Raw genomic sequence first — 22,956 nt, 5'->3', positions numbered from 1 at the left:
TGAAAGGAGTTCAACACTTGAGAGCCTCTTCCAAGATGATTGATTGTCCAAGACACATTGAGATGCCTGACTCCAAGACATGGCCTGTTGACTACTTGTAACGAAATGCTGTTTGACAAAAGTGCAGCTTAGGCCCCCTAGCCATTGGCAAGTAGTGTGGAACTATTTGCAAGTACAATCAGGTGTTAAGGGTATACACACTAGTATTCGGACGTCCATCCCCTAAACTGTGCTTCGCCTCACAAAACAAGTCCACGATTTCTCCACCTCGGCCGTTGTGCTCTACACCGTTCCTAACGTCACGGGAGATTTGGTAACTATTGTGGGCACGAGCTTTTTGACGAGCGCACGGTGTACGGAAAACGAGTCTAAGATCCTCTACAGGGCTGAGGTCCTATCCAGGCGTCTCTTCCAGTCAATCAGAACTCCTCGAACGAAAGCAGATTCGTCGAGACCTGCTCCAGGCAAGGAAACAGAATGAGAGGAGAAGTACTCCGAGGAAGTCGAATTTACCGAAGATAAAACCCGGGTGCGATTTAATATTGAGACACTATTACACGGAAGCAATCAAAGGAAAAGGTAAGTGGGACTCCTCGACTCCTCCAAGGACCCGCAGGATGTGAATATATACATGACAGGAAACGAGTCGGAGGACGTCAAGACAAGGTGCCAATATGTTTCCACCCGACACACAGGTGGACAGGGCGCCCAATGCTACGCACAGGTCAGTTCCGACGCCTTGGAAAAGTAGCGGCAGCTTGCCATTGGACACAAGAGTGATATTGTTGGAAGGATCTTGGAGTGATCTTATTGGAGGAACTCGGGTCTATAGTGGAATGATTTCGGAGTAGGCACAGTAGTCTCCCTGTCAGAGCGTTTGATATAAGAGCACAATGGATGATATGAAAGCACTAAATATAACATGCAACACTACTCCATGCCGGACTTGCACCGAGCGAGTCCAGACCAACTATGATAGATGCACTTTGTATGATAGTCAACAGTTATGGATCGTGGACTATAGATGTAGTGCATAGCCGCACGGCTGATCTGCCGATTTTGGACACACTTGAAGACTGACACATGTCCGCAGTGAGCCTATGGCCCTGTTGAATGCCGTCGATGAGTTGGGCTGTCATGAATGCATAACAGTGCCTGAAATCGTTTGTGGGATGTCGCCGATGGTGCTTGCTGAAGGTCAAAATACAGGATACAAGTACTCGTACTCGTAGTATAGCTTTGTCTGTTGCAGATGCCTTTTTATCATCGGTGTATACAGCCACTATGTATTTCTCGTGTGTTGCAACAAACACTGAAGCTCTGGACACCACCATACAAAGCAACCTCAGACCAAGACCACTTGTAAGAGGTCTCCAAAAGCAACTAATCCACTCGAGCAGTCTTTTCCACACCCATTTTCAACTCTTCGCTCTTGCGACTTCTACAATAGCACCCAGAGCCTTGTAGGTCTATCGTGGTATATCTCCCCCATCATCACAAACCATGACTAAGGCCAACAGCTTTATGTTTCATCAATATATCCCTTTTTGAGCCGGTATGAAGACGGAAGCTTTGAGGTTTGCGCTAGCGGCTCGGAATCCGTTGTGCTAGCTGGACAAGAATCACTGGTCCACTTCTACATTCGCAGCTTATTTGATCACGACAGGCTAACCGAACTTTGTGCATATCACCCGGTCTGGTGTGCCATGGCCCGAGGTGGCAGGCAAGTCTTCACGGAGCGCTCGGCTCGCTGGGGGAGTGGAGTGGGTGCCAGGAGATTACCAGCCAGTACGTACGGTAGTCGTATGGTATTGACAAGGCGCGGGGTTTCTCAAATGCACCCAACGAAAGCAGTGGTTATAAGCGAGCTCTGTTGCAGGCTCCTCCATCTTGTCTTCTTCTGGTCTGACACGCTGAAGTTGAAGCAGGAACTGCAGATGCACATATCGGCCCTGCTGGTCCTGACACCTCGGGATGGTGGGCTTGGTGTGAGTTGGAGTCATGGAACAATAGTGGCTCATCACGTGGACGCTGCAAACCTGCCACACCACCACCGTTCTTGCCACCGCCGACCCCTTCACGTGGCATCTTTGCTCGTTGCTCGTTGTCTCACTGTCTCAGTTGCGGCTCGGAATATCGTTGCTTTTTTCATTTCGGTTAGCACTGGCCGAGCCTAATCGGACACTTGGCCCCGCAGTGTCAAGAAAAAAAAAAAAAAAAAGAAGCGAAAAACAAACGGAAAACACGAACACGTATAGACGAGCTGCAACGAGGTGTCACGGATGAATACGGTGGGGGAAAACATAGAAGACCAAACGCCGGCGCTAAAATCCACAGGCCGCAGCACTCACGTGACACACCCACTGCACACCTGCACGTTGCACTCACACCGTTGCTGTCTGGATTCTTGGTTCCACTAGTGGCAGATTTCTGCAATGAGCCAGGCTAGCGAAACGGTAGGTTTGGCGACGTGCCGTGCTTTGAGGGACAACAACAACGCCGATTGCTGGGTGAACCACCACGGAACTCGTTTAAGCTACTCCAAAGTCCGACAGGGACTTGCAACGACCGACGACAGCTGTCACACGTCACCTCTGGGGCTTCAAAGTCGGACCTGAGCATCTTTCCAGGCAGCCTAATGGTAGAGTTGACAGCTCCATGACAGGAGTTTGTTTTGAGAGTTGTGAGGACGCGATTGCGAGTGTGGGAGGCAGAGGTAGGGCCGAACCAACCTATGGATTGACGCATCGAGTCATCCACGCATCCACCCATATAAAGAACCCTTGTTGTATCCCCCCATCCGAGCCATTAGTTGAACATCAGATGGTTGCTGAAGTTAGAGTTGGGCTAGCAAAAAAGCACAAGTGAAGCAGAGCGGTGTGTATCTGAGGCTGCTAGGGGCGTGGCGTTGCCGGAGGCCCGCGGAATCGGATCGTATGTCTACTGGCCAACAATCACGTGCATATCTCCTGTTTCTCTCTCTCTCGCGCAACCCCTAATCAACACCCACCATCATCACCGCAAAACCTTGCTTAAATCATACGCACCTAATCCACACTACTGCACGCTTGACCGCATAATAGCAAGTGGAGCAATTTGATAAAAACGACGCTGCCGGCCCCTCGCTGCTGAATCTCGACACACAGACCCAAATGGCGACCTCAACCGCCCCGCTCAAACGCGTCCAGCCGACACCCTCGAAAATAGCGAACCCCATGGACTCGGACGACTCGGACGACATGTTCGACCTGGCCTCTGATACAGACAGCCCAAACAAAAAGCGACAAAAGACGGAGGCCGACAAGCCGGCCCGCAAAGGCCAAAAGCTCGACCAGAAGCTGCTCGACAAATGGGACGACGAGGAAAACTACTACAAGACCATCATTGGCGAGGTGCTGAACGACAAGTACAAGGTGGTGGATCATCTGGGCAAGGGAGTCAGTGCTACCGTTGTCAAGGTGGAGGAGGTGGGGAAAGAAGGAAACGAAAAAGAAGACAAGAATGGCAGCTCAAATGGCCACGAAAACGACGGCCTGGCCGTGAAAATCATCCGAAGTAACGACGCCATGCGCAAAATCGGAGACAGAGAAGGCAAAATCATCGACCGCCTCAACAAACACCAGTCCACGAGCTCGATTATTGGCCTCATCGACCGCTTCGACCACAAGGGCCATCTGTGTCTGGTATTTGAAGGCATGCATTCCAATCTTCGAGACATTCTCAAGGAGTTTGGACGCAACCAGGGCATCAACATCCGGGCCGTCCGTCTCTACGCTCGGCAAATTTTCACTAGTCTGCAAATTCTGCGTGAATGCCAAATCTTGCATGGCGACTTCAAGCCAGATAATGTGCTGGTCAACGCCAAACGGTCGTCCACTCGCCTGTGTGACTTTGGTTCGGCCGTGGAGGCCAACAAGGACCAAAAGGCGTGGACGGAACCCATGCCGTACCTTGCATCGCGGTTCTACCGGGCCCCCGAGCTCATTCTGGGCGCGCCCTTTGACTACGGAGTCGACATGTGGTCCGCTGGATGCACTCTCTACGAGCTGTACACCGGATGTATTCTGTTTGCAGGCTCGTCCAACAACCACATGATCAAGTGTATCATGGACGTGCGAGGCAAGTTTAGCCACAAGCAGCTTAAAAAAGGCAAGCTGACGGAAAAGTACTTTGACGAGAACCTCGACTTCAAGTCCGACGAAGTGGACCCCCATACTGGACGAATGATCACACATACACTACGATACACACAAAACCAGGCTCCTCTGCCTGTCAAAAAGCTGCTGGGCAAATGCAGAGAGACCGGATCAGATATCATCCTACAGGGCCATCTGATCGATCTATTAGACAAGCTCTTTGCACTCAACCCCGAAAAGCGAATGACCCCAGAACAGGCACTCGAGCATCCCTTCTGTCATGATAGAGAGGCTGACATAGACCAGCTCGACCCCCAACACAAAGCATAAGATACAAGAGAGCAGCCACTTTGGGCATGTAAAATAGACGGAGGAAAGGCACGCATAGAAATAAGTTATTCCAGACTGTGTGATGTACACAGCTTCAATCAAGTTCCCAAGTTTACTGTAGCCGAGGTTGATGTTACCTTGCACCTTGCTGAATCTACTACAAGTATCCTTTTGACAACATTCAGGTTGCTTCTGTTTCTGTTTCCTGTTTCTGTTTCTGTTTCTGTTTCTGTTTCTGTTTCTGTTTCTGTTTTCTGTTCTGTTTCCTTTCACTCCCTTTTGCTTCCAGTAGTTGTGTTTCTGTTCATCCCTATAGTAATTGAGTGACTTCATACAAGTTGGTACAAGTTCTGTACTTATGAGTACTGTACTCGTACGAACACTTGTAGTACAACCGCTTGTTTGCCTCGTACAAGTACTTCTCACTTGCGCTCCACGATATATCGTAGTTAGAGATCGTCGGAGTGCCGCACAATTCAACAAACGAGCTTCTACTGTGTCACAACCGTTATGGTATAAAAGCCACTTGCACACCACCATTCGCTCCATACCTCTACTATGGCGATTCGTATCGGCCATTGTCCTTCGCTCTTTCACCATCTTTCGCTATGCTATAATTTACTATGTACATTTAAATCTTGTGTCGTGCCTTGGGGTCGGTATGGTAAGGAGACCAGATACCTCGGACACTCTCGTTTATACTTTCAACGGGGCTCTTCATCTGCTTTCGGGGAGCTCCGTCGGAGCTCTTGAGCATCTCAAACTTGCCGTTGATGAATCGGGGATGCTTGTTCTTGCAGCAGATGGTCTTCTCGGCACCGTTGACAAACTCGCCTCGGATGAAGGGGTGGCCAATGTCCTTGACAGCCACAAACTCGATCTCGGGGTTCTGAGCAGCAATCTTCTGCAGGTTCTTGTCCAGGTATTGTCTGTGTTAGTGTGATCTGAGACGCGGTGGATGTCTGAATTCAAAGACCAAACAAAGATGACACGTCACACCACACGCACTGGGTAGCATTCTGCTCTTCATCTAGCACCCCACTTGTGCCACTGGCATGTCTGTACCTCCATCTATGTCCGTGTCCAAGTCACAGTTCAGTTCCCCGTTGTGATACTCACCTCATTCCGTCGGAAGAGCCACCCCAGTTGCAGTACCGGAAAGTGACCTTCTTGCACTGAAGCACAAAGTTGCCGACACCGTTGAGGTTTCGGGCAACAGTCTGGTAAGCTGGTCGAGCCGACATTTTTGTGTGTTGAATGTAGATATTTCAGATTGATCTGTGCGTTGCGTTTAGGCTCCTGTAATTTTGCAAAGGTAGGGTAACTGTGGAGGCCCGAAGGGGGGGAGGAGTAATTCTTGGTAATGAGAGACAATTAATATGAAGGAGAGCATTTTAAATGGAAGAAAAACAACAATAGAGACAGTGTGGATTCTTCCATACAATAATTACCAATATTAGAAGAGCTTGAGGGGGTATTGATCTGCCCTTCAGAGTTCAACTAAGCCAAATACAGTTACTAATGTTGGGGCATTTATTAGTTAGCTAATTGTCAAACGTTTACTTAGCCTTCTCCCGCCTCTTTCGACTACCGCCACTGAAGTCATCAACAAGGTTCCAATGCAGAGCGAATCAAGACCAAGCTGAAGTCGTCTTGAACACCACAACTCACTCGCTCTCACGACAAAAACAATGCTGCGAACACGAGCCGTCGGAATCTTGTCCCGCTCGATCCACACCTCTCGGGTGTGTGCGAAAAACGTCAAGCTCGAAAACCCGTGGTTCAAGGGCGAGGGACCCATGGAGCGAACCAAGCGAAAGCTCGAAAACACGGCTGCTCGTCCTGGAGGAGCTCTGGCCGAATACGATCTCTACGGCGATCTTGAGACGGCCCACAACAACGTGGAGGCCGTGCTTTCCAACGGCTTTGTGTTCAAGGACGACAAGGTGCTCAAGAGCAAGTCTCCCAGCGGAAAGAAGCCCGTTGGAGCCATTCTGATGGGCCTTTCTGAGGTGCTGGCCTGGAACCTTACTCCCGAGTGCGTCAAGGGTCTCGATACCGGTCTGGTTGAAATCGATCCTGCTGCACTGGGTGTCTTTGAGGTTGTCTACCCTCGTCCTGAGCTGCTCATCTTCGGCCTGGGAAAGAAGTCGCGAGTGCTGTCGCCCAAGACCCGAAACTATCTCAACTCTCTGGGAATCTCCGTCGAGATCTCTGACAGTGCCAACGGAGCCAAGAACTTTGATCTTCTGGCCACCGAGCGTCCCGGTCTTGTTGCTGCTGCTCTCTTTCCTCCTGACCTGTGATTAGAAGGACAAAAGAGCAGCAATGTATATAGTAAAGTATTTATTTGTGTATCAAGGGGAGGGTGGAGACGGTAGTATGAGCGGATGGTCAGTATAGTACAAGTACAGTGTACTTGTTATTGCAAACAGCCTTGTAGCTCGCTGATTCTTCCTGGGGCACACTGTAGGTCTGAAAAACTCGATCACGTCTTGAAAAGTCTTCTTCAGAAGAATATATCCAAAAAAAAACCTAGAAAAACAAACTAGCGACGATATTCTGTTCGCTTTCCCCTTGTATTTACTTCTTCTCTACCTTTCTTGTATAACTCTCTTCAATCCCATCTCACTTCACCCTACTCACGATGTCAGATAAACTTCTGATGCACAACACTAATATTTCAAACCAACATCACGACCATCAACATCACTACACACACTAACAGCATCCATAATCATGGTGAGTATCTGCGCGACATTTGCTCTGCAATCAACAACAAGGCTAACCCAGGCTGAATTGGAACGGCTACCCCCTCACATCCAGCGGCTCTTCCCCGAGTGTCCCGAGCCACGGTACCTGGAGCCGATCGACTATGCTCCTGAGGACCGAAGAACGCAGAAAATCTCAGGCGTTTCGGCGTATATGGAGCTGTTGAAGCAGCCCGATTCGGAATACGTGCCGACCGAGTCGTGGCTGGTCAAACAGCAGCGAGAGAAGCGGCTAAAAAGTGAGCGCCAAAAGGTGACCCAGCAGGAACGAAAAGAGGCATGGGATCCCAAGAAGGACGACAAGATTGTGGGCGATCCGTTCAAGACGCTATTTGTGGCGCGTCTGGCGTTCGACGTGACTGAAAACGACCTGGAGGAACATTACATCAAGTTTGGGCCTGTCAAACACGTACGTATTGTACGGGATCTAAAGAGCGGCAAGAGCAACGGATATGGGTTTGTCGAATTCCAGGAGGAAGACGATTTTCGAAAAGCATTTCAGATGACCAACGGATCGATCATCAAGGGCAGAAAAGTGGTGGTTGACGTCGAGAGAGGCCGTACGGTCAGTGGATGGCTTCCTCGACGACTAGGAGGAGGAAAAGGCGGAAGACACTACACAAAGGAGTCTGAACGCAAACCGCTCGGTCCACCAATGCCACCGGGAGGAGCTGGAGGACGGGATCTGTTTCCAGGACACAGAGACCGAGGTGGGCCCAGATCAAGAGACCCTAGAGGATCCAGACCTCCGGAAGACTACAGAGACTCGTTCAGAGGACGGGGCGGAGGTCGAGGAGGACGAGATTTCAGAGACAGGGATCCCCGAGATCGAGATCCACGTGATCGAGACCGAGAACGAGACCCTCGTGACCGGGATCGAGAACGACGACCTCAATACAGAGACAGAAGTCCTCCTCGAAGAGAAAGAGATAGAGGGGACTTCAGAAGAGGGCCAGCTGACAGAGGAGGAGACAGAGGAGGACGAGAGCCTACAAAGTATTATTAGGCTGAAGGTATACACGGCATGTAAATATATAGCTGTATTATTATAGTATTTTGCGCATTCAGATGAGATGGTAATACAAGTATGCACATACTGTAGTCAACTGATGGTAATGTAAGTAATAGAGCATGGAAAAGATATGCCGGAGGAAGTTCAACACTTGCTTCTAGGGAAAAGGTATGATACGGACGAAGACTGCTGGCTCCACTCACCCTAGTATATCAGCCTCTTAATTTCTTTCCCATTACTACAGTATTATCCACACTTATGAAAGAGCTGCGCAGTAAATGGCCTCAAAAAACACCACATTAAATGTCGTCAAACAAATTGCATATCAAACACTTCTGACGGATATTTCTGTTCTTCTGGCTGTTATACTTGTCCTCGTAGACCAAAATATATTCCCAATTACAGAAGTTGTTTTGGCGCCCAAATCAAACCTAGTGAGCCTCGGTCACACAACCAGCCATCATAGTATAGTGGTTAGTACACCACGTTGTGGCCGTGGAAACCTCAGTTCGATTCTGGGTGATGGCAAGTGCCTATTCTTTTTGCTCTGATCTGGATCAGACATGTTTTGTAGGCGAAATATGGAACCACTTTTTAGAGGGCTACATTTTGAAGTTTCATTTTCGCCCTAACCCTGAATCAGATTTTGGATAATGTAGCACAAAAATTAGCTCCACTAAAGCTTTTATTAAGCCATCATAGTATAGTGGTTAGTACACCACGTTGTGGCCGTGGAAACCTCAGTTCGATTCTGGGTGATGGCAGCATCATGCTGTTCCAAACAAGCAGGTTTGATTCCTGCAATATGTTTTTTGTTTTTTGAAGATTCTTTTCATTTTTTCCCCTTGTTAACTGTGGTAGAAATCAAAATGAACCAGTCTTACATTCGTAATATTACCAATCCGCTATTAGTATATGAAAACCGTCAGAGTAGATTCAATCAAAGTTCGGAGATGCATGAAATTTCAATATCGGAGAAGTTTGAGATCGTCTTGAACTACAAAAACCACAATCCATGTCTGACGTTGAGCAGCTCACCTCGTCCAAGCTCGGTACCAAACAGTACTGGGACGAATTTTACAACCTCGAGAAGAACAACTACGCCGAAAACCCCAACGATTCTGGAGAATGTTGGTTCAGTGACTCTGGAGCAGAAGAGAAGATGGTGGACTTCCTTGTTGACGAGGAAGAGCAGGGCCAGGGCGAGTCTCTGATTTCCTTGGACTGTAAAATGTGCGATCTGGGCACAGGAAATGGACGACTGCTGTTTAGTATCCGAGAGGGGGGATTCACTGGTCACTTGACTGGGCTGGACTACTCTCAGCCTGCTGTGGAGTTCTCCACCAAGATTGCCGAGCAGGAAGAGATGGAAAACATTACTTTTGAGCATGCGGATTTTCTGGGAGATGCCGCTATGTGGTCGACTGGCAACCGACAATGGGACGTTGTGCTGGACAAGGGTACTTTGGACGCCATTGCCCTGTCTGATATTAAGTATGAGGGCAAGACTGGCGTGCAAACATACCCCCATGTCGTTCAGCATATGGTCAAGACTAGGGGTGTTGTTCTTATCACCAGCTGCAACTTCACTTCGGACGAGCTCGTCAAGATCATGACTACAGACACCTGTCTCAAGGAGTGGAAGCATGTCAAATACCCTTCTTTCCGGTTCGGAGGCACCGACGGATCCACCGTGTGCACCATTGCATTCAAGAAGGAGTAGATCCTGGGACAAAGGAAAGTAAACAGCAGCTGATATAAATTCTACGAGTACGTCATTTCAAACCAGGTCTCGTACCACATCTTCCTACAATACACGAAATAACACTCTAATATTACACTATATCATTATTCGTTAAACAGGGATGAGACCCTTGATGCCTGCCAACAACTGCTTGGCGGCATCGGGATTACCGGTCTTGAGCGCATACTGGACCGGCTTATTGTCCTCAATGGTGGAAATACGAACCACCTTGTCACTGGACAGAGAGGCTCCCATACCTGCCTGGACCTCCAGACCCTTAACCAGACCCATGTTAAGCACCACTCGATGAACGGCGTCTGTTCGCATCACGATGCGGCCGCTGCATGTCTCGGTCACGTCTTCTGGTTTGAGCTTGTTGATGTGGACCTGACCAACTCCTCGTTCCTTCCATCCCTCAGTGGTATTGGTCAGGTCGAAGTAGTACAACTTGGCTCTACATGTGTAGATCGACTCTTCTCCTTCCTCTCCGGTCTCCATAGACTCCTTTTTGGCCAACGGGGCACTGACACCAATGTAATGTTCAGCCTCCTTTTCCTTTTCTAGCTCTTGCTCCTTTTCCTTTTCCTTATCGTCCGCATCCTTGTCCTTGTCGTTCTTGTCCTCACCATCCTTATCTGTCTTCTTGTCCTCGGTCTTGTCCTCCTTCTTCTTCTCGGCCCATGGGTTGTCAGACTTGGTATCGTCCTTCTTCAGGTTGTTTAGCACCGAGGAAAAGCCCCCAGAGTACTTGGTGGCCGAGCCAAACACATAGCCGGAAGAGCCTGTAGAAGCAGCTGCAGGAGCAGGAGATGCAGGGGTGGTAATAGAAGAGGTGGTGGTTGAAGCAGGCTTGCCCCACAAAGATCCGCCCTTGAAGGCTCCGAATCCGCCCGAAAACTTGGAATTGGATCCAAACACGTGCTTTGGCTTCGAGTCGCCGTTTGTGTCCTTAGTTTCGGGTGCAGATGATTCTGTCTTGGTCTCTGCTGCCTTGGCCAGCTTGGTCTCAGTAGCAGACTCAGTCACAGTCTCAGCCGTCTCACCAGCCTTAGTCCCGGTGGTCTCATCAGCCTTAGTCTCAGTGTTATTATCAGCATTAGACTCCTGCTTGGATCCAGCATCACCAGCCTCCTTCCCAACCTCCTTAGACTCCTGCTTGGTATCGTTTTCATCAGCCTTCACCTCTTCCTTGAGCTCCTCGACCTCCTTCTCAGCCGCCTTGATCTCATCAGCAACCACCTGGGTCTCGGCGGCAATCGCCTTGGTCTCCTCAGCAGCCTCGGCAACGGCATCAGCCACATCCTCCTCACTGGGAATCCACTTGATGCCGGTCACAGGCTTGGTGGGTGTAGTCTCCACCTCAGCGGCATCAACAACATCCTCCTCACTCTTGCGACGCTTGATATCAATTTTCTGAGGGGTCGCAATGGACTCTCGCTCTTCTCGCGTTCGTTTGGACATGGTCGGGATCGAATTGTGTGTGTATCGTAGTGCAGTATTCAACACAAATTATTTGGTGTGGTTCTGCAACTGCATTGTGGGCGGCTTGCGTCTGGGATTATGTAAGCACTCCGGGTAACTGGCAAGTCGCAAGAAGAGGAAGGTGCTGTTATCTGGATGGGGAATGAGCAGAATGACAAAAGGAAAAAGTGAATGAAATGCGATAGCATGTAATATTACCTTTTCAATCTTCGATATTCTATTAAATAATCGCAACACAGTGTTTTAGACACACTCGAAGCTATCCACAGCTATGTACATTACATACAGGAACTCCGTGAATGGAAGAGAAGAACGATCGATAGAGATCTCTAGAGATATCTTATAAGGGACGTAACAACAAAAGAAGAAAAAGTGAAGCTCCTCGATTTATCAATCCAAATCACGAATACCCAGATCTTGTGTTTACTACTCCAATACCACATACTTGGATGGTCTGGAGTCTTTCTTTAAAAATCTTAACTAAAGCTAAGTAAAATCGTCATCGTAGAGCCCATTGAGATCTGTTACAGAATCAGCTAAACTAACCCGAAAACAAAAGATTTTATTAATAAAAACATCCGACTGTTTTTTCTGTAATGGAAAATACTTCTGAAGTGAAAAAAAACAACCCATATCACTTTTGAAAGCACTTCAGCTTGACTGTTTCTCGTCTCAGTAAAGTTTCGTAAGTATCTCTTCTTAACAAACATCAACACCATAACAGACCATTTATAACACATAATAAAGTAGATGAGCCAAATAATCTAATGGATATCACTTCTGGATACTTTTCAAATTGTTTCTCCCTTGACAGACCACAAATTCATCATTCATCCACCCCCATAATTTCCGTTGAGCCGTTGCTGGGACAACCATCCTCCATCCCAAAAGGGTAATTCAAAACCACCCAAATATAGACCCCTAACTGTATACCCAAGGCTAGACCTAAACACCCTATTGCTGTAACAGAACGATCACCACAGCTTCAAAAATGTCTCTACCGGTATATTTGCGACTGCGCAAGGATGACGAGCAGCCCAGCTCGCGGCCCAGCTCCGTCACTGACAAGCCGTATCTCGAAATCGCCTCGAACGACCCTTCCACCATCATCACCAATCCTCCAGAGAAGAGCCGAACCAGGACCAAAGAGAAGTTTGCATTTTCGGAGGTCTTTGACGGCTCGACTCAGGAGGAGGTTTACAAAAAGGTCATGCTGCCCATGGTAAAAAATGTGGTGACAGGATCGGGAGACGGTCTGTTGTTTGCCATGGGAACTACCGGGTCAGGTAAGACACACACTCTGCTTGGTAACCCTCGGCTGGGACGTCCTGGCATGGTGCATTATGCACTCAAGTCTGTTTTTGATGCCATTGGTGACCGCCTGTGTCTATTTGACGAGGCTGAAGCGGTTGCCGAAAAAAGCGCAGGTCCCAACAGAGAGTCCCATGTTCTGGAAGCCATTCCTTTCATTGACAACGGCATTCTTACACAGAGCCAACATCAGCTCAACCAGTTCATTGAGAACGCCGTTGTTGCCGAAAACGCTGACCTGTACTCTTCTGTCGGCCAGAGATCTTCCCATGGAGTGTACATCTCCATGGTGGAGATTTACAACGACAGAGTTTTTGATCTTCTGGACAAACGCCGACCCGTGGTGGTCAAGTGCGACACAAAGGGCAAGTTTGGTATTCCCTCGCAGACTAAACTCTTCTGCGCAACCATCCAGGAGGCTTTCCAAGTGCTGGAACAGGCCCATGCACTACGAAGCACCCACTCCACAGAGTCCAACAGCGTGTCTTCGCGGTCCCACGCTCTTTTCACAGTCACCGTAAAGAGACTGGGTCGAACAATGCTCACCACAAGCCTTACAATCGGTGATCTTGCTGGAAGTGAGCGAAACAAGAGCACTCGGGCCGAGGGAGAACGTCTCAGTGAAGCCTGCTCCATCAACCAGTCGCTCATGATGCTCGGACAGTGTCTTCAGCGACAGAGAGAAGTCAAGGGATACAAGTTGGATCGATCCATTCTTCGATCTTCGAAGCTCGCCCAGCTTCTTCTTCCAGTTGCCTTCTCCAGAGATGCCATGACTGCTCTCCTTATCACAGCGAACCAGAACGCCGACTTTTCATCCACCATCCAGATCATGCGATACTCTGCTCTGGCACGAGATACCATCAAACCACCCGTCACTCCTGCCTACCTCAAGCGAGCTGGTTCTGGACCTTCCACTCCCGCTCAACGCGCGGTTTCCAACTCATCCATCTCCTCTACAGGCTCCACCATGTCGCATATGTCCTCCGCATCACATACTTCGCACGATGACACCAAGGACAATCTCATTCGAACCATCGCTGCTCTGCAGGAGCAACTGTACCAGGCTCAGCAGCGAGAAGACGCCCTGGAGATCCAGATCCGAGAAGAGGTCAACCAGGAAATGGAAACCCACATGGAGCAGATGCGCCAGTGGTATCTGGACCAGCTAGACCAGGCTACCGATGCTGCTCAGAACTTCACAGACAAGAAGATCTCCATTCTGGGACGACGAGTCAACAGCGACAATGTCAGCGACGAGCTGGTAAAGCTCCGCAAGGAAAATCAGTTACTTAAGCAGAGACTCAACGTTGACAAAGAGAACGTTGAGATTGCACATGGTCCAGACAGCTTTCGTTCAGACTAATCAAGAGAACAGACATTACTAATAATTACATAAATAATCATGATATCATTCAAGTGGTAGATGGAAAGTGGTCCTAACAGTTGATCTCATACCCACCTACAGTTTTTACTAGTCAATTGGATGATCATATGTAAGAAGACAATGACAACCCAAGGGGCATCATCTTAGACGATGCCATGTCGTGGAGGGAACGTGAAGGTCCATACATTAACAATATTGATAGTTGGCAGATCCACTGTGTCTATGACAAGTGAACTCACACATTATTCACCGTTGGTACTGGCCAATGGACGACATAGACTGAAGCAGCTCTTCGATAGGCTCTACACAAGAACACTGACTTGCAGTCTACACTTGATTTTGTCCAAACAAAGATGATAGTTTACATTCATTTACATCATTAGCACTGCTACCGTTATATGATTGATCTGCAACGCTTGTAGTTTACAATTGCGAGAGAACCTCATAATATTTACCCACATCCATCCGCTGTTCGAGGGGCTTGTAGTCGCTTAAACTCGCTTAAACAGTTCGTCGATCAGACATGTATCGAACGACGGCTCCCTGTCCGGTGATGTCCACGGTCTTCTCGTACCAGGCAAGTAGGATGGCGCCGACTCCTTGGGACTGGCCCTGTGGCGAGCCCATGGCCTTGTACAGGTACTTGATGAGCACATCCTGCTGTTCCTTGTTGAGAGCCTTGACCACGGATGGGATCTCGGCCGATTTGGTTGCGCTCAGAACCTCAATTACAGACTTGAGGTGGGCGTCCTGGGTTAGTACGTGGGGTCTGGCGGTTGTTACATTTAAAAGACAACTGATTGTGTCCCCAGATGTCGGTTGATCACGAGCTGATGGGGGTTTCACTTGCTGCCAAGAGCAATCGTTTCCACCGCTCCATACTCACCTTTACCTTGTCATCACCACCGTAAGGAGCAAAGTCCAGCGCAATGGGAAGGGCAGCCTTGGCCTCTCCTCGAGAAATGGCTCCTCGGATTTCCGTGGCCACCTGTTGCTGCTCAGCGGCAGAGACGGGCTTGCAGGGAGGAGTGAGATCCTCCTTGGAGATGAACGAGTCTGGGTCGTACTGGTCGACGTCAATTCTTCGGAAATCAATCTGCGACATGGTGTGTGATGTGTGGTGTGTGCTGCTCGTGAGTTATTTGCAGGTGAGTGGGATTTGGTGATGTGCTGTGCTGTATGCATTATCAGAGTTTGGGAGGATGAATGGTAGGGCAAGTTAGAGGTGATATCCGATGACTTGAAATGGGGGTAGATGACGCATTATTCCAGATGTGATTATACCAGCGGATAGCTCGTGACATGAGATTCACTGGGATATATTCAAATCTCTTGTATCTTTCCCCAATCAGGTTCTAGGTCCGATATTGTCCAAAATTGGAGTAATGAAGGCATGTGTACCAGAGAAAGTCGTATTTGAGCACCTGTACTCGTTTCCAAGTCAATTGACATGGAGCTCCCTCAAAAGCTCTAGAATCAAACCATCAAACCCCACAAATACACCACAAAGGAACCCCGCTCGGCTTCGAACACACAACCACAAGACACACAGGATGGCCCGAGTCATCAACCGCAGAAATAAGCTCACCATAGTGCATTTATGAACACCATCCAGGACCAAGCGATTACTGGACTACAGAAAAGCGTTGGCGCATCATGTGATTGCGGAATGACAGCAGACGGCTATCAAAATCAATAAAATACACCCTGCGTGTGAAATAAGAGCACGTGACCGGGACTGCCTTTTGCCACGTGACCTGTCAACACGCCAGATAAGCTATCTGTCTATCTCTGTTGTCTGTTGGCTACAAAGTAGCTACTGTACGATCTCTATTTCGAAAGAGGCCTACGCATCAACAATCACGTTCTTGCTAGTGAGATACAACCAACAACTACTGCTAACGGCAGCTCTCTCTGTGAAGAGCGAAATTGCGCAGTGTCGGCGGGTATCTATCTGAGCCGGCGTCTCATCTCGCTAAGATACTCCATCGAGACCATTTGCAGGCCTCTCAAAAAGGAAATCAATTCCGAACCAAATAAGCATGACGTGCATTTGGCGGTGGACTTCGATGTGGAGAAAAAGGTGGCAGGAGAAAGCGGTGAATGTAGGGTCAAGATGCGTGAACACATTGCCCACTGAGGGGGAACAGAGCACCACCAAGGGTGAAATTGACCTGATAGAGCACAATAACTGCCCTATGACCACCAACACCCGATCCAGCAAACACAAAAATCCTTACCAGCTGCCTTGTCAGACTCAGAAACACACCTCAAAACCCCAGACGTTAGACTCCGACGCTAGCCCGAGTATATATATTGAAGAGGTTAAAATCATGTGTACCGAGCAAACATGCCAGTCAGACTCTACTGTGGGGTGCGCGGGATGTAGCAAGAGTGGAGGTATAGAGCCGACTTCTCTCAAATTTATCGATTGCTCCAATCGCGCAACTCGAGGTCATGTGACCCACCTTTGGCAGGCCCCATGTCTACTCGTACGTAGATGTACTGGTAGTCATTCATTGGAAGGTCCCTTCTATTCGCAACCCAATCATACAGTGTCTATTCTGTATAGGGTGTGTCTGTCGATGAGGGGGGGAGTTGATGTTCCATACAACGCGATGATAGGGACGGTTTGGCGACATGTCACGTGATCTATTCGAAGGGATACAGGGTCAAGATATGATTTTCATGTTTTTAATTGTATATTTGCTCCCCTTTGGGCCCCTTTCACCCCACCAACCACTTACATAACATGGTTTGCATTTGACTTCTTTTTTTGAATTTTCTTTGCATCACCACCTACACTAATACTCCACCAGGCCTCAAGAAGCAACGCTACCAGCGACCAGGAAGCAAGAGGCACGAGACCGAGGCGAACAAGGCGAATACCACATCCCCCGCTTTACACGCATAGAGCCCACGTGACCTAGGAACACGTGAATTTTTCGGGCAGAATCGGAACCAACCACTCACAAAAAAAAAACACACCTACATTCTACAGACACCACACAATGACGGAGCCGACAAAAGCCGCCGAACACACACACAAGAGCGCCGAGCAGGCCCAGGCACAGCTTCTCAAGGCGGAAAAACAACAGCAGCTGGCGCTTTCGACCGGAGAAACCCCGGAACAACGGAGCGCACGCTATGAACGCATGTTCCGCAAACTGGATCGAGAGGGCAAGGGCCAACTGTCCAAGGAGGACTTTGTGGCAGCCTTCAGTGGCTCGCTCGGTGGATCTGTGCCCGAGTCGCACACGCTGCGAAACGCAGACTCGCTGGTGGGCAACCTGGTGAATCTTATGGACACAAATGAGGACGGTCTCGTGGACCTGTCCGAGTTCCAGTCGTACCTGGAGCTCACGGAACAGAACCTGGTCTACCTGTTCCACATCATCGACGACAAGGGAGACGGTAAGCTGGATAGAGAGGAGCTGGCCGACGGAATGGCAGCTGTGGGACTGGGAGACATGGACAGCGACACGATAGACGACTTCTTCAAGGCCCTCGATCGAGACAAGGACGGATACATTTGTTTCGACGAGTGGCGCGACTTCCTGCTGCTGGTCCCAAATGAGGCCGGCTCTACCCTCAAGGCCGCCTACAAATTTTTTGTAGAGGAGCTGGATCTCAGCTCCGAAGGAGACGTGATTTTTCACAGAGACGTATTACAAGGTCTGGGGTACTTTCTGGCTGGCGGTCTTGCCGGAGCCATCTCCCGAACAGCCACCGCTCCTCTGGATCGGCTCAAGGTCTACCTGATTGCCGATCCTATCACTCCCGCAACCACAGCCGCTGCTTCAGGAGCCTCGGAGGCCGTCTATGAGAGCATTGCCAAGAACGCATCCAAGGCAAAGCCCCCGTCGGGGTTCATGGCCCGACACCACGTGCTGATCAATGCCATCAAGAACATTTGGGCCGAGGGAGGAATCCGGTCGTTCTTCATTGGTAACGGTCTCAACGTGTTCAAGGTGATTCCCGAGTCGGCCATGAAGTTTGGCTCGTTCGAGACCGCCAAAAAGTTTCTGTGCCAGCTGGAGGGAGTGGAGGACACTGCTGACTTGTCCCGTGCATCAACTTTTCTGGCCGGAGGTATCGGAGGTGTCGTGTCGCAGTTTGTGGTCTACCCCATCGATACGCTCAAGTTCCGAATCCAGTGCGAGCCCCCCACCGGCGCTCTTCAGGGCAATGCGCTTCTGTGGCACACAATGAAGCAGATGTGGAGAAACGGAGGTCTGGCCACCTACTACAGGGGTCTGTGGGCTGGTCTGGGAGGCATTTTCCCTTATGCCGCGCTTGATCTAGGAACATTTGAGGTCATGAAGCGAGGATACATTACCCGAGAGGCAAAGCGACTGGGCTGCGAGAACTCTGACGTCAAGATTGGTAACATGGCCGTTCTGACCATGGGCGCATTATCCGGTTCCGTCGGAGCCACGGTTGTGTACCCCATCAACCTGCTGCGAACCCGTCTCCAGGCCCAGGGAACTGCTGCTCATCCTCAGACGTACACTGGCATCATGGATGCATACCACAAGGCGGTGACCAAGGACGGTTACCGGGGTCTGTTTAGAGGTCTGGCTCCCAACCTTGCCAAGGTGGCTCCTGCCGTCAGTATAAGTTATTTGGTCTACGAGAATACCAAGACCATGTTGGGGTTGGAGTAATGCTGGAGTAACCATCATTGCTCATGTACAGCACCGGACCTATAGTAGAAGCATAACATAACGCATGTTGAATATAATAGAGCATAGAACAAGTACTTGTAGGAATGGACTGAGGGTGTACGAATAAAAATATTAGATCGCAATATGGACGCATAATGTATATGACGAGTCCCCTTGTGACCGACTGTTGTAAGGATCATCATCGGTGAAGTGGTCGACTATCATCGGTGAAATGGCCGATTATATCACCAGTAGCCCAGTTACACATATTCCAACCAAGAAACAACCTCTATGGGTCCTGTTTCGATCTTTCTGACCACGACATCTTCCAATCCTGGGACTTGTTTGCTACTTTGAGCCTCTGATGATATCCAGCCCTCCAGAGTATGGCGTCCTTCCAGCTCACATTGGATCTTGAACGTATGTTCCAACTTGGAAGGGTTGAAATTTGGCCCGTAGTTAGCCAGACGTGTGAAGAACGCGTTGAATTCGAGTTGGAGGTCCTCGATCAGTGTGGGAGCGTCGGTCACTGGCACTGTTTGGTCAGACTCCGGTACAACAGGAATGTTGAACTTGATTGGTATCGTAGCAACGTGTTTGGAAGCCGAGTTGTGAATCGATATTGCCACGGCGGCGCATTTACCGTCCTTGAGCAGGTTTACGCACTCGTGGCTCGCCTCGTCAATGTATCCATTGACTACTGGTGCTCGACAGAGCCACACCGCGGAGTTGAACTGACGCACCTGTTGAAAAGCGTCTGCGGGGTATACATTGAAGTAATAGGCAATGTTGTGGATGAATACGGCTAGAAACGTCCGGATGCTCTCCAACACGGCAGCATACGTAGTGGTATCTGGTTCCTGTGCTTTCATGTGTGGAGAAAGAAGCAAGCTTTCTGCTGTCGCTGCGTGTGGTGGGTGGCAAACGTCAGAGAAGGGGTGTCTTTGTGGCGACAATTCAAGTAAGTCAGGCAGATATCAACAGTTTTCTTCGGAGGCAACTTTGGTCATAGTCGTTATCTGAGCTTTTGTGAGGTGGTTCTGGTAAGCAGTTCAGATGGGAGTGTTAGTTGACTGGTTTGACCTATACTTGGAAAATGGACGTTATTTTATTCACTCCCAACTATAGCTAATGTAAAAAGATAACTAAATAAGGTTCGGGATTTCTCATCCTAACAACTTCGCGTAGTATAGCATAGTATACAGACCACACTCAAACACCCCTAGCACGATAGCCGGAGAGCAGGATGTTTGGCAGAGAGCAGCTTCTTCCATCATAGGTAGATTTCCCGAAACAGCGCTTCAACCACCCGTCTACAACCGGTCCACAACCCCCGTATTACCACCTCTCTCAACCTTGTTCACTCAAGCAGCTTAATTGCAACGCGTACGCTACACGACAACACAACACAACACCTGTCTATCACCGCCATGGCTATCAAGGCGATAGACACCGCGTCAATTCGACAGATAACATCGGCGCAAGTCGTTACGGACCTCAATTCCGCCGTCAAAGAGGTCGTGGAGAACTCTCTGGACGCCAACGCCAAGAACGTTGAAATCAAAATCTTCGACTATGGAAAAGATCGTGTGGAGATCATTGATGATGGAGACGGAATCCCCAAGTCCGAATTTGACCACGTGGCACGCAAGCACATGACGTCGAAAATCAACGAGTTCGACGACCTGGCCAGCGTTCTCAGTTATGGATTTAGAGGAGAAGCCCTGGCATCTATCTGTGAGATGGCAGAGCTCGAGATCGTCACATGTGGCAACACCAGTGAACCCGCCACACGTCTGGAGTTCAACCGTGACGGATCTATCAAGAGCACAAAACCTGTGGCTGGTAAACGAGGTACAACTGTGACTATCAGGCGGCTGTTCCACAGTGCCATTGTTCGTCGGAAAGAGTTCGAGAAGAACGCCAAGAACAGTCACCCGGGGCTCATTCGCATACTGGAGACGTACGCCATTATACGCTCAGATGTGCGGTTTAGTATCGTTCATGTCACCAACAACAAGAACCGAAACGTGCAGCTGACCACCGACGGATCAGGGGACATGATAAAGACTGTTGGAAGAGTGTTTGGAAACGAGCTCAAGGCTCATTTGATGGATGTGAACTTTTCTTTTGATGTTAATTACACGAAACGCGGCTTTCTTAGTTCTGAAGAGCTGCCCAATTATGTCGTTCGAGTTACGGGACTTGTTTCCAAGCCTGTGTTTGGTATGGGACGTAATGCCAACGATAAACAGTTACTTTTTATCAACAAGCGTCCCTTTACAATGAAGAAGCTACAGAAGGTGTTTCAAGACGTTTATACGTCGTTCGTTCATTTACAAAAGCCTGTCTTGATCATCAACTTGGACATTCCTCCTAGTGCTTATGATGTTAATGTTTCTCCTGATAAACGGACCATTATGCTGCATAATGAGGTGGACGTGATCAATTGTATTCGAGAAAATCTCGTTGATGTCTTTGAATCTTCTGGTCAATCTGTTCCTCGGCACACTGTTGACGTAAAGGTGCAGCCCATGAGCAGTCAGTCGTATTGGGGCGTGAAGGACGATGTTGGTGAGCAAGAGATTGAGGAAGTTGAGGACGTTGAAGAATCTGGAGAGGTAGGACCTGTTGAGCTGGATCATAATGTTCAACTTGATGAAGCTGCCACTTCCGACGATGTTCCAAACCAGCTCGAAGTAAGGCAGGCCGCTGCTGGTCAGATCGAGAGGGCTGGACTGTTTGTTACTGATCAGGAGCAAGAGGAAGATGTTTCCATGACTTACGTTGAGGAGACGGAGTCGCTGGTAATCAATGATATGACTACTGATGAAGCTGATCATCCACGGGAGCAGGAGGATGAAGGTATGGTTGATGACGAGGCTGAGGAAGTTGAAGAGGAAGAGGAGGAAGAAGAGGAAGAAGAAGGCCAGGCAGAAGAAGAAGACCCCGAAAAAATTCCTCCAGAGTATGCCTACATCGACACAGCTGCTACCTTAGAGGATGAAGGAGAAGACAGAGGGAATGATGATGAAACCAACGACGACGACGACGACGACAACGACAACGATCCAACTAGCTCACTGTCGTACTCTCAGTCGGACACTTCTATGAACTCTGTATCCGACACCTCCATCTCGCTAACTACCCCAATCACCAGCCGAAGACGAGTGACCAAGAGCAATGTGAACAAACTCAACTTATCCCAGTTCTCTGCTTCTTCGCGACCCTCGTCGTCTTCTTCCACTCGGCCCTCCACTGCATCATCATTACCATCTCTTCCTGCATCTCAACGAGCCTCTTCCAGAAAGCGAACTTATGCCAACCTGCCTGAGTTTGATACATTTGGACATAGAGAGTCTCTCACAATCACGGCCGAGGATCTTGAACGAGGCGAACGGGCTTCTGAGACTCTCTCTACGTTCAACACTTCTTCTAGCACTTCTCAACCGCAGACGTCTGCTCTAGACGATTCGTCAGCTGAATCTAAGCTCAACCTGACCATTTCCAAGAATGACTTCCTCAATTTTAACATCATTGGCCAGTTCAACGAGGCATTCATTATTGTTTCTGACCCCGAGAACCTATTCATCATTGACCAGCATGCGAGTGACGAAAAGTACAACTTTGAGCGACTTCAAAGAGACACTAAAATCACTCCTCAGCCATTCGTGAATCCTCTGACGGTGGAACTGACGCCTCTTGAAGAATCTGTTGTCAGTAGCAATCTCGAGCTCTTGAAGAAGAACGGCTTTCTCGTGACCATTGACAATTCTCTCCCTCCTGGCGAAAAGTGCCAAATTCGAGGCTTCCCTCAAACAGGAAACATTGTGTTTGGAATGCCAGATTTCCGAGAACTCGTGGTCCTGTTCGAAGATAACCCCGGAAACGACTCTGTTCGTCCCAAGAAGGTCAGAGACGTGTTTGCGTCTCGAGCCTGTCGAGGAAGTGTCATGGTGGGCACTGCTCTCAAGGAAAAGGAGATGGATCGCATTGTGAGGAACCTCGCAGGTCTAGATAAGCCCTGGAACTGTCCCCATGGAAGACCCACTATGCGCCATCTGATGGAAATTGATAAATGGCCGGTATTCACTCAGGATTACGAGTTTTAATTGT

General features: G+C 49.1%; 13 protein-coding genes, 2 non-coding genes and 1 pseudogene across 15 annotated transcripts; 11 read left to right on the top strand and 5 right to left on the bottom strand.

Annotated features, from left to right (window-relative positions):
• Window positions 1–1,706: 1,706 nt before the first annotated feature.
• On the top strand, window positions 1,707–2,177 carry YALI1_E13863g (uncharacterized protein; the record flags this gene model as incomplete). Its single annotated transcript, XM_068282977.1, has 1 exon — window positions 1,707–2,177. One exon carries the CDS (start codon window positions 1,707–1,709, stop codon window positions 2,175–2,177), a length of 471 nt encoding a protein of 156 aa, XP_068139078.1.
• Window positions 2,178–3,152: 975 nt separating this feature from the next.
• Window positions 3,153–4,466, top strand: YALI1_E13848g (uncharacterized protein; the record flags this gene model as incomplete). Its single annotated transcript, XM_503807.3, has 1 exon — window positions 3,153–4,466. The coding sequence occupies one exon, from the start codon at window positions 3,153–3,155 to the stop codon at window positions 4,464–4,466; it is 1,314 nt and encodes a 437-aa protein (XP_503807.3).
• A 98-nt stretch (window positions 4,467–4,564) lies between these two features.
• On the bottom strand, window positions 4,565–5,066 carry YALI1_E13829g (Compare to YALI0E11055g, Misc non-coding, no similarity; annotated as a pseudogene).
• A 31-nt stretch (window positions 5,067–5,097) lies between these two features.
• Window positions 5,098–5,710, bottom strand: YALI1_E13823g (mitochondrial 54S ribosomal protein mL43; the record flags this gene model as incomplete). Its single annotated transcript, XM_503804.3, has 2 exons — window positions 5,098–5,395; window positions 5,586–5,710. 2 exons carry the CDS (start codon window positions 5,708–5,710, stop codon window positions 5,098–5,100), a joined length of 423 nt encoding a protein of 140 aa, XP_503804.1.
• Window positions 5,711–6,157: 447 nt separating this feature from the next.
• Window positions 6,158–6,772, top strand: YALI1_E13818g (uncharacterized protein; the record flags this gene model as incomplete). The annotated part of the gene is made up of 1 exon (XM_503803.3): window positions 6,158–6,772. One exon carries the CDS (start codon window positions 6,158–6,160, stop codon window positions 6,770–6,772), a length of 615 nt encoding a protein of 204 aa, XP_503803.1.
• A 433-nt stretch (window positions 6,773–7,205) lies between these two features.
• On the top strand, window positions 7,206–8,243 carry YALI1_E13808g (uncharacterized protein; the record flags this gene model as incomplete). The annotated part of the gene is made up of 1 exon (XM_068282976.1): window positions 7,206–8,243. The coding sequence occupies one exon, from the start codon at window positions 7,206–7,208 to the stop codon at window positions 8,241–8,243; it is 1,038 nt and encodes a 345-aa protein (XP_068139077.1).
• A 462-nt stretch (window positions 8,244–8,705) lies between these two features.
• Window positions 8,706–8,777, top strand: YALI1_E13793r. The gene has a single exon. It is a non-coding gene; the product is annotated as a tRNA-His (tRNA).
• Window positions 8,778–8,941: 164 nt separating this feature from the next.
• YALI1_E13790r lies at window positions 8,942–9,013 on the top strand. Its single transcript has one exon. It is a non-coding gene; the product is annotated as a tRNA-His (tRNA).
• Window positions 9,014–9,264: 251 nt separating this feature from the next.
• On the top strand, window positions 9,265–9,972 carry YALI1_E13787g (uncharacterized protein; the record flags this gene model as incomplete). Its single annotated transcript, XM_503801.1, has 1 exon — window positions 9,265–9,972. One exon carries the CDS (start codon window positions 9,265–9,267, stop codon window positions 9,970–9,972), a length of 708 nt encoding a protein of 235 aa, XP_503801.1.
• Window positions 9,973–10,104: 132 nt separating this feature from the next.
• YALI1_E13765g (uncharacterized protein) lies at window positions 10,105–11,454 on the bottom strand (the record flags this gene model as incomplete). Its single annotated transcript, XM_503800.3, has 1 exon — window positions 10,105–11,454. The coding sequence occupies one exon, from the start codon at window positions 11,452–11,454 to the stop codon at window positions 10,105–10,107; it is 1,350 nt and encodes a 449-aa protein (XP_503800.3).
• A 1,012-nt stretch (window positions 11,455–12,466) lies between these two features.
• On the top strand, window positions 12,467–14,152 carry YALI1_E13755g (uncharacterized protein; the record flags this gene model as incomplete). The annotated part of the gene is made up of 1 exon (XM_503799.3): window positions 12,467–14,152. One exon carries the CDS (start codon window positions 12,467–12,469, stop codon window positions 14,150–14,152), a length of 1,686 nt encoding a protein of 561 aa, XP_503799.3.
• A 522-nt stretch (window positions 14,153–14,674) lies between these two features.
• YALI1_E13727g (uncharacterized protein) lies at window positions 14,675–15,278 on the bottom strand (the record flags this gene model as incomplete). The annotated part of the gene is made up of 2 exons (XM_503798.3): window positions 14,675–14,923; window positions 15,060–15,278. The coding sequence occupies 2 exons, from the start codon at window positions 15,276–15,278 to the stop codon at window positions 14,675–14,677; spliced, it is 468 nt and encodes a 155-aa protein (XP_503798.3).
• Window positions 15,279–16,215: 937 nt separating this feature from the next.
• On the top strand, window positions 16,216–16,824 carry YALI1_E13718g (uncharacterized protein; the record flags this gene model as incomplete). The annotated part of the gene is made up of 1 exon (XM_068282975.1): window positions 16,216–16,824. One exon carries the CDS (start codon window positions 16,216–16,218, stop codon window positions 16,822–16,824), a length of 609 nt encoding a protein of 202 aa, XP_068139076.1.
• Window positions 16,825–17,184: 360 nt separating this feature from the next.
• On the top strand, window positions 17,185–18,840 carry YALI1_E13708g (uncharacterized protein; the record flags this gene model as incomplete). Its single annotated transcript, XM_503796.3, has 1 exon — window positions 17,185–18,840. The coding sequence occupies one exon, from the start codon at window positions 17,185–17,187 to the stop codon at window positions 18,838–18,840; it is 1,656 nt and encodes a 551-aa protein (XP_503796.1).
• A 260-nt stretch (window positions 18,841–19,100) lies between these two features.
• On the bottom strand, window positions 19,101–19,712 carry YALI1_E13683g (uncharacterized protein; the record flags this gene model as incomplete). Its single annotated transcript, XM_503795.3, has 1 exon — window positions 19,101–19,712. The coding sequence occupies one exon, from the start codon at window positions 19,710–19,712 to the stop codon at window positions 19,101–19,103; it is 612 nt and encodes a 203-aa protein (XP_503795.1).
• A 558-nt stretch (window positions 19,713–20,270) lies between these two features.
• On the top strand, window positions 20,271–22,952 carry YALI1_E13677g (uncharacterized protein; the record flags this gene model as incomplete). Its single annotated transcript, XM_503794.3, has 1 exon — window positions 20,271–22,952. The coding sequence occupies one exon, from the start codon at window positions 20,271–20,273 to the stop codon at window positions 22,950–22,952; it is 2,682 nt and encodes an 893-aa protein (XP_503794.3).
• Between the last annotated feature and the right edge of the window lie 4 nt (window positions 22,953–22,956).

Source organism: Yarrowia lipolytica, chromosome 1E (assembly GCF_001761485.1).
Source record: "Yarrowia lipolytica chromosome 1E, complete sequence".
In the NCBI taxonomy this organism is placed as follows: Eukaryota; Fungi; Ascomycota; class Dipodascomycetes; order Dipodascales; genus Yarrowia; species Yarrowia lipolytica.
The sequence above is the reverse complement of the archived record's forward strand: the minus strand, read 5'-3'. Positions and strand labels throughout refer to the sequence as shown.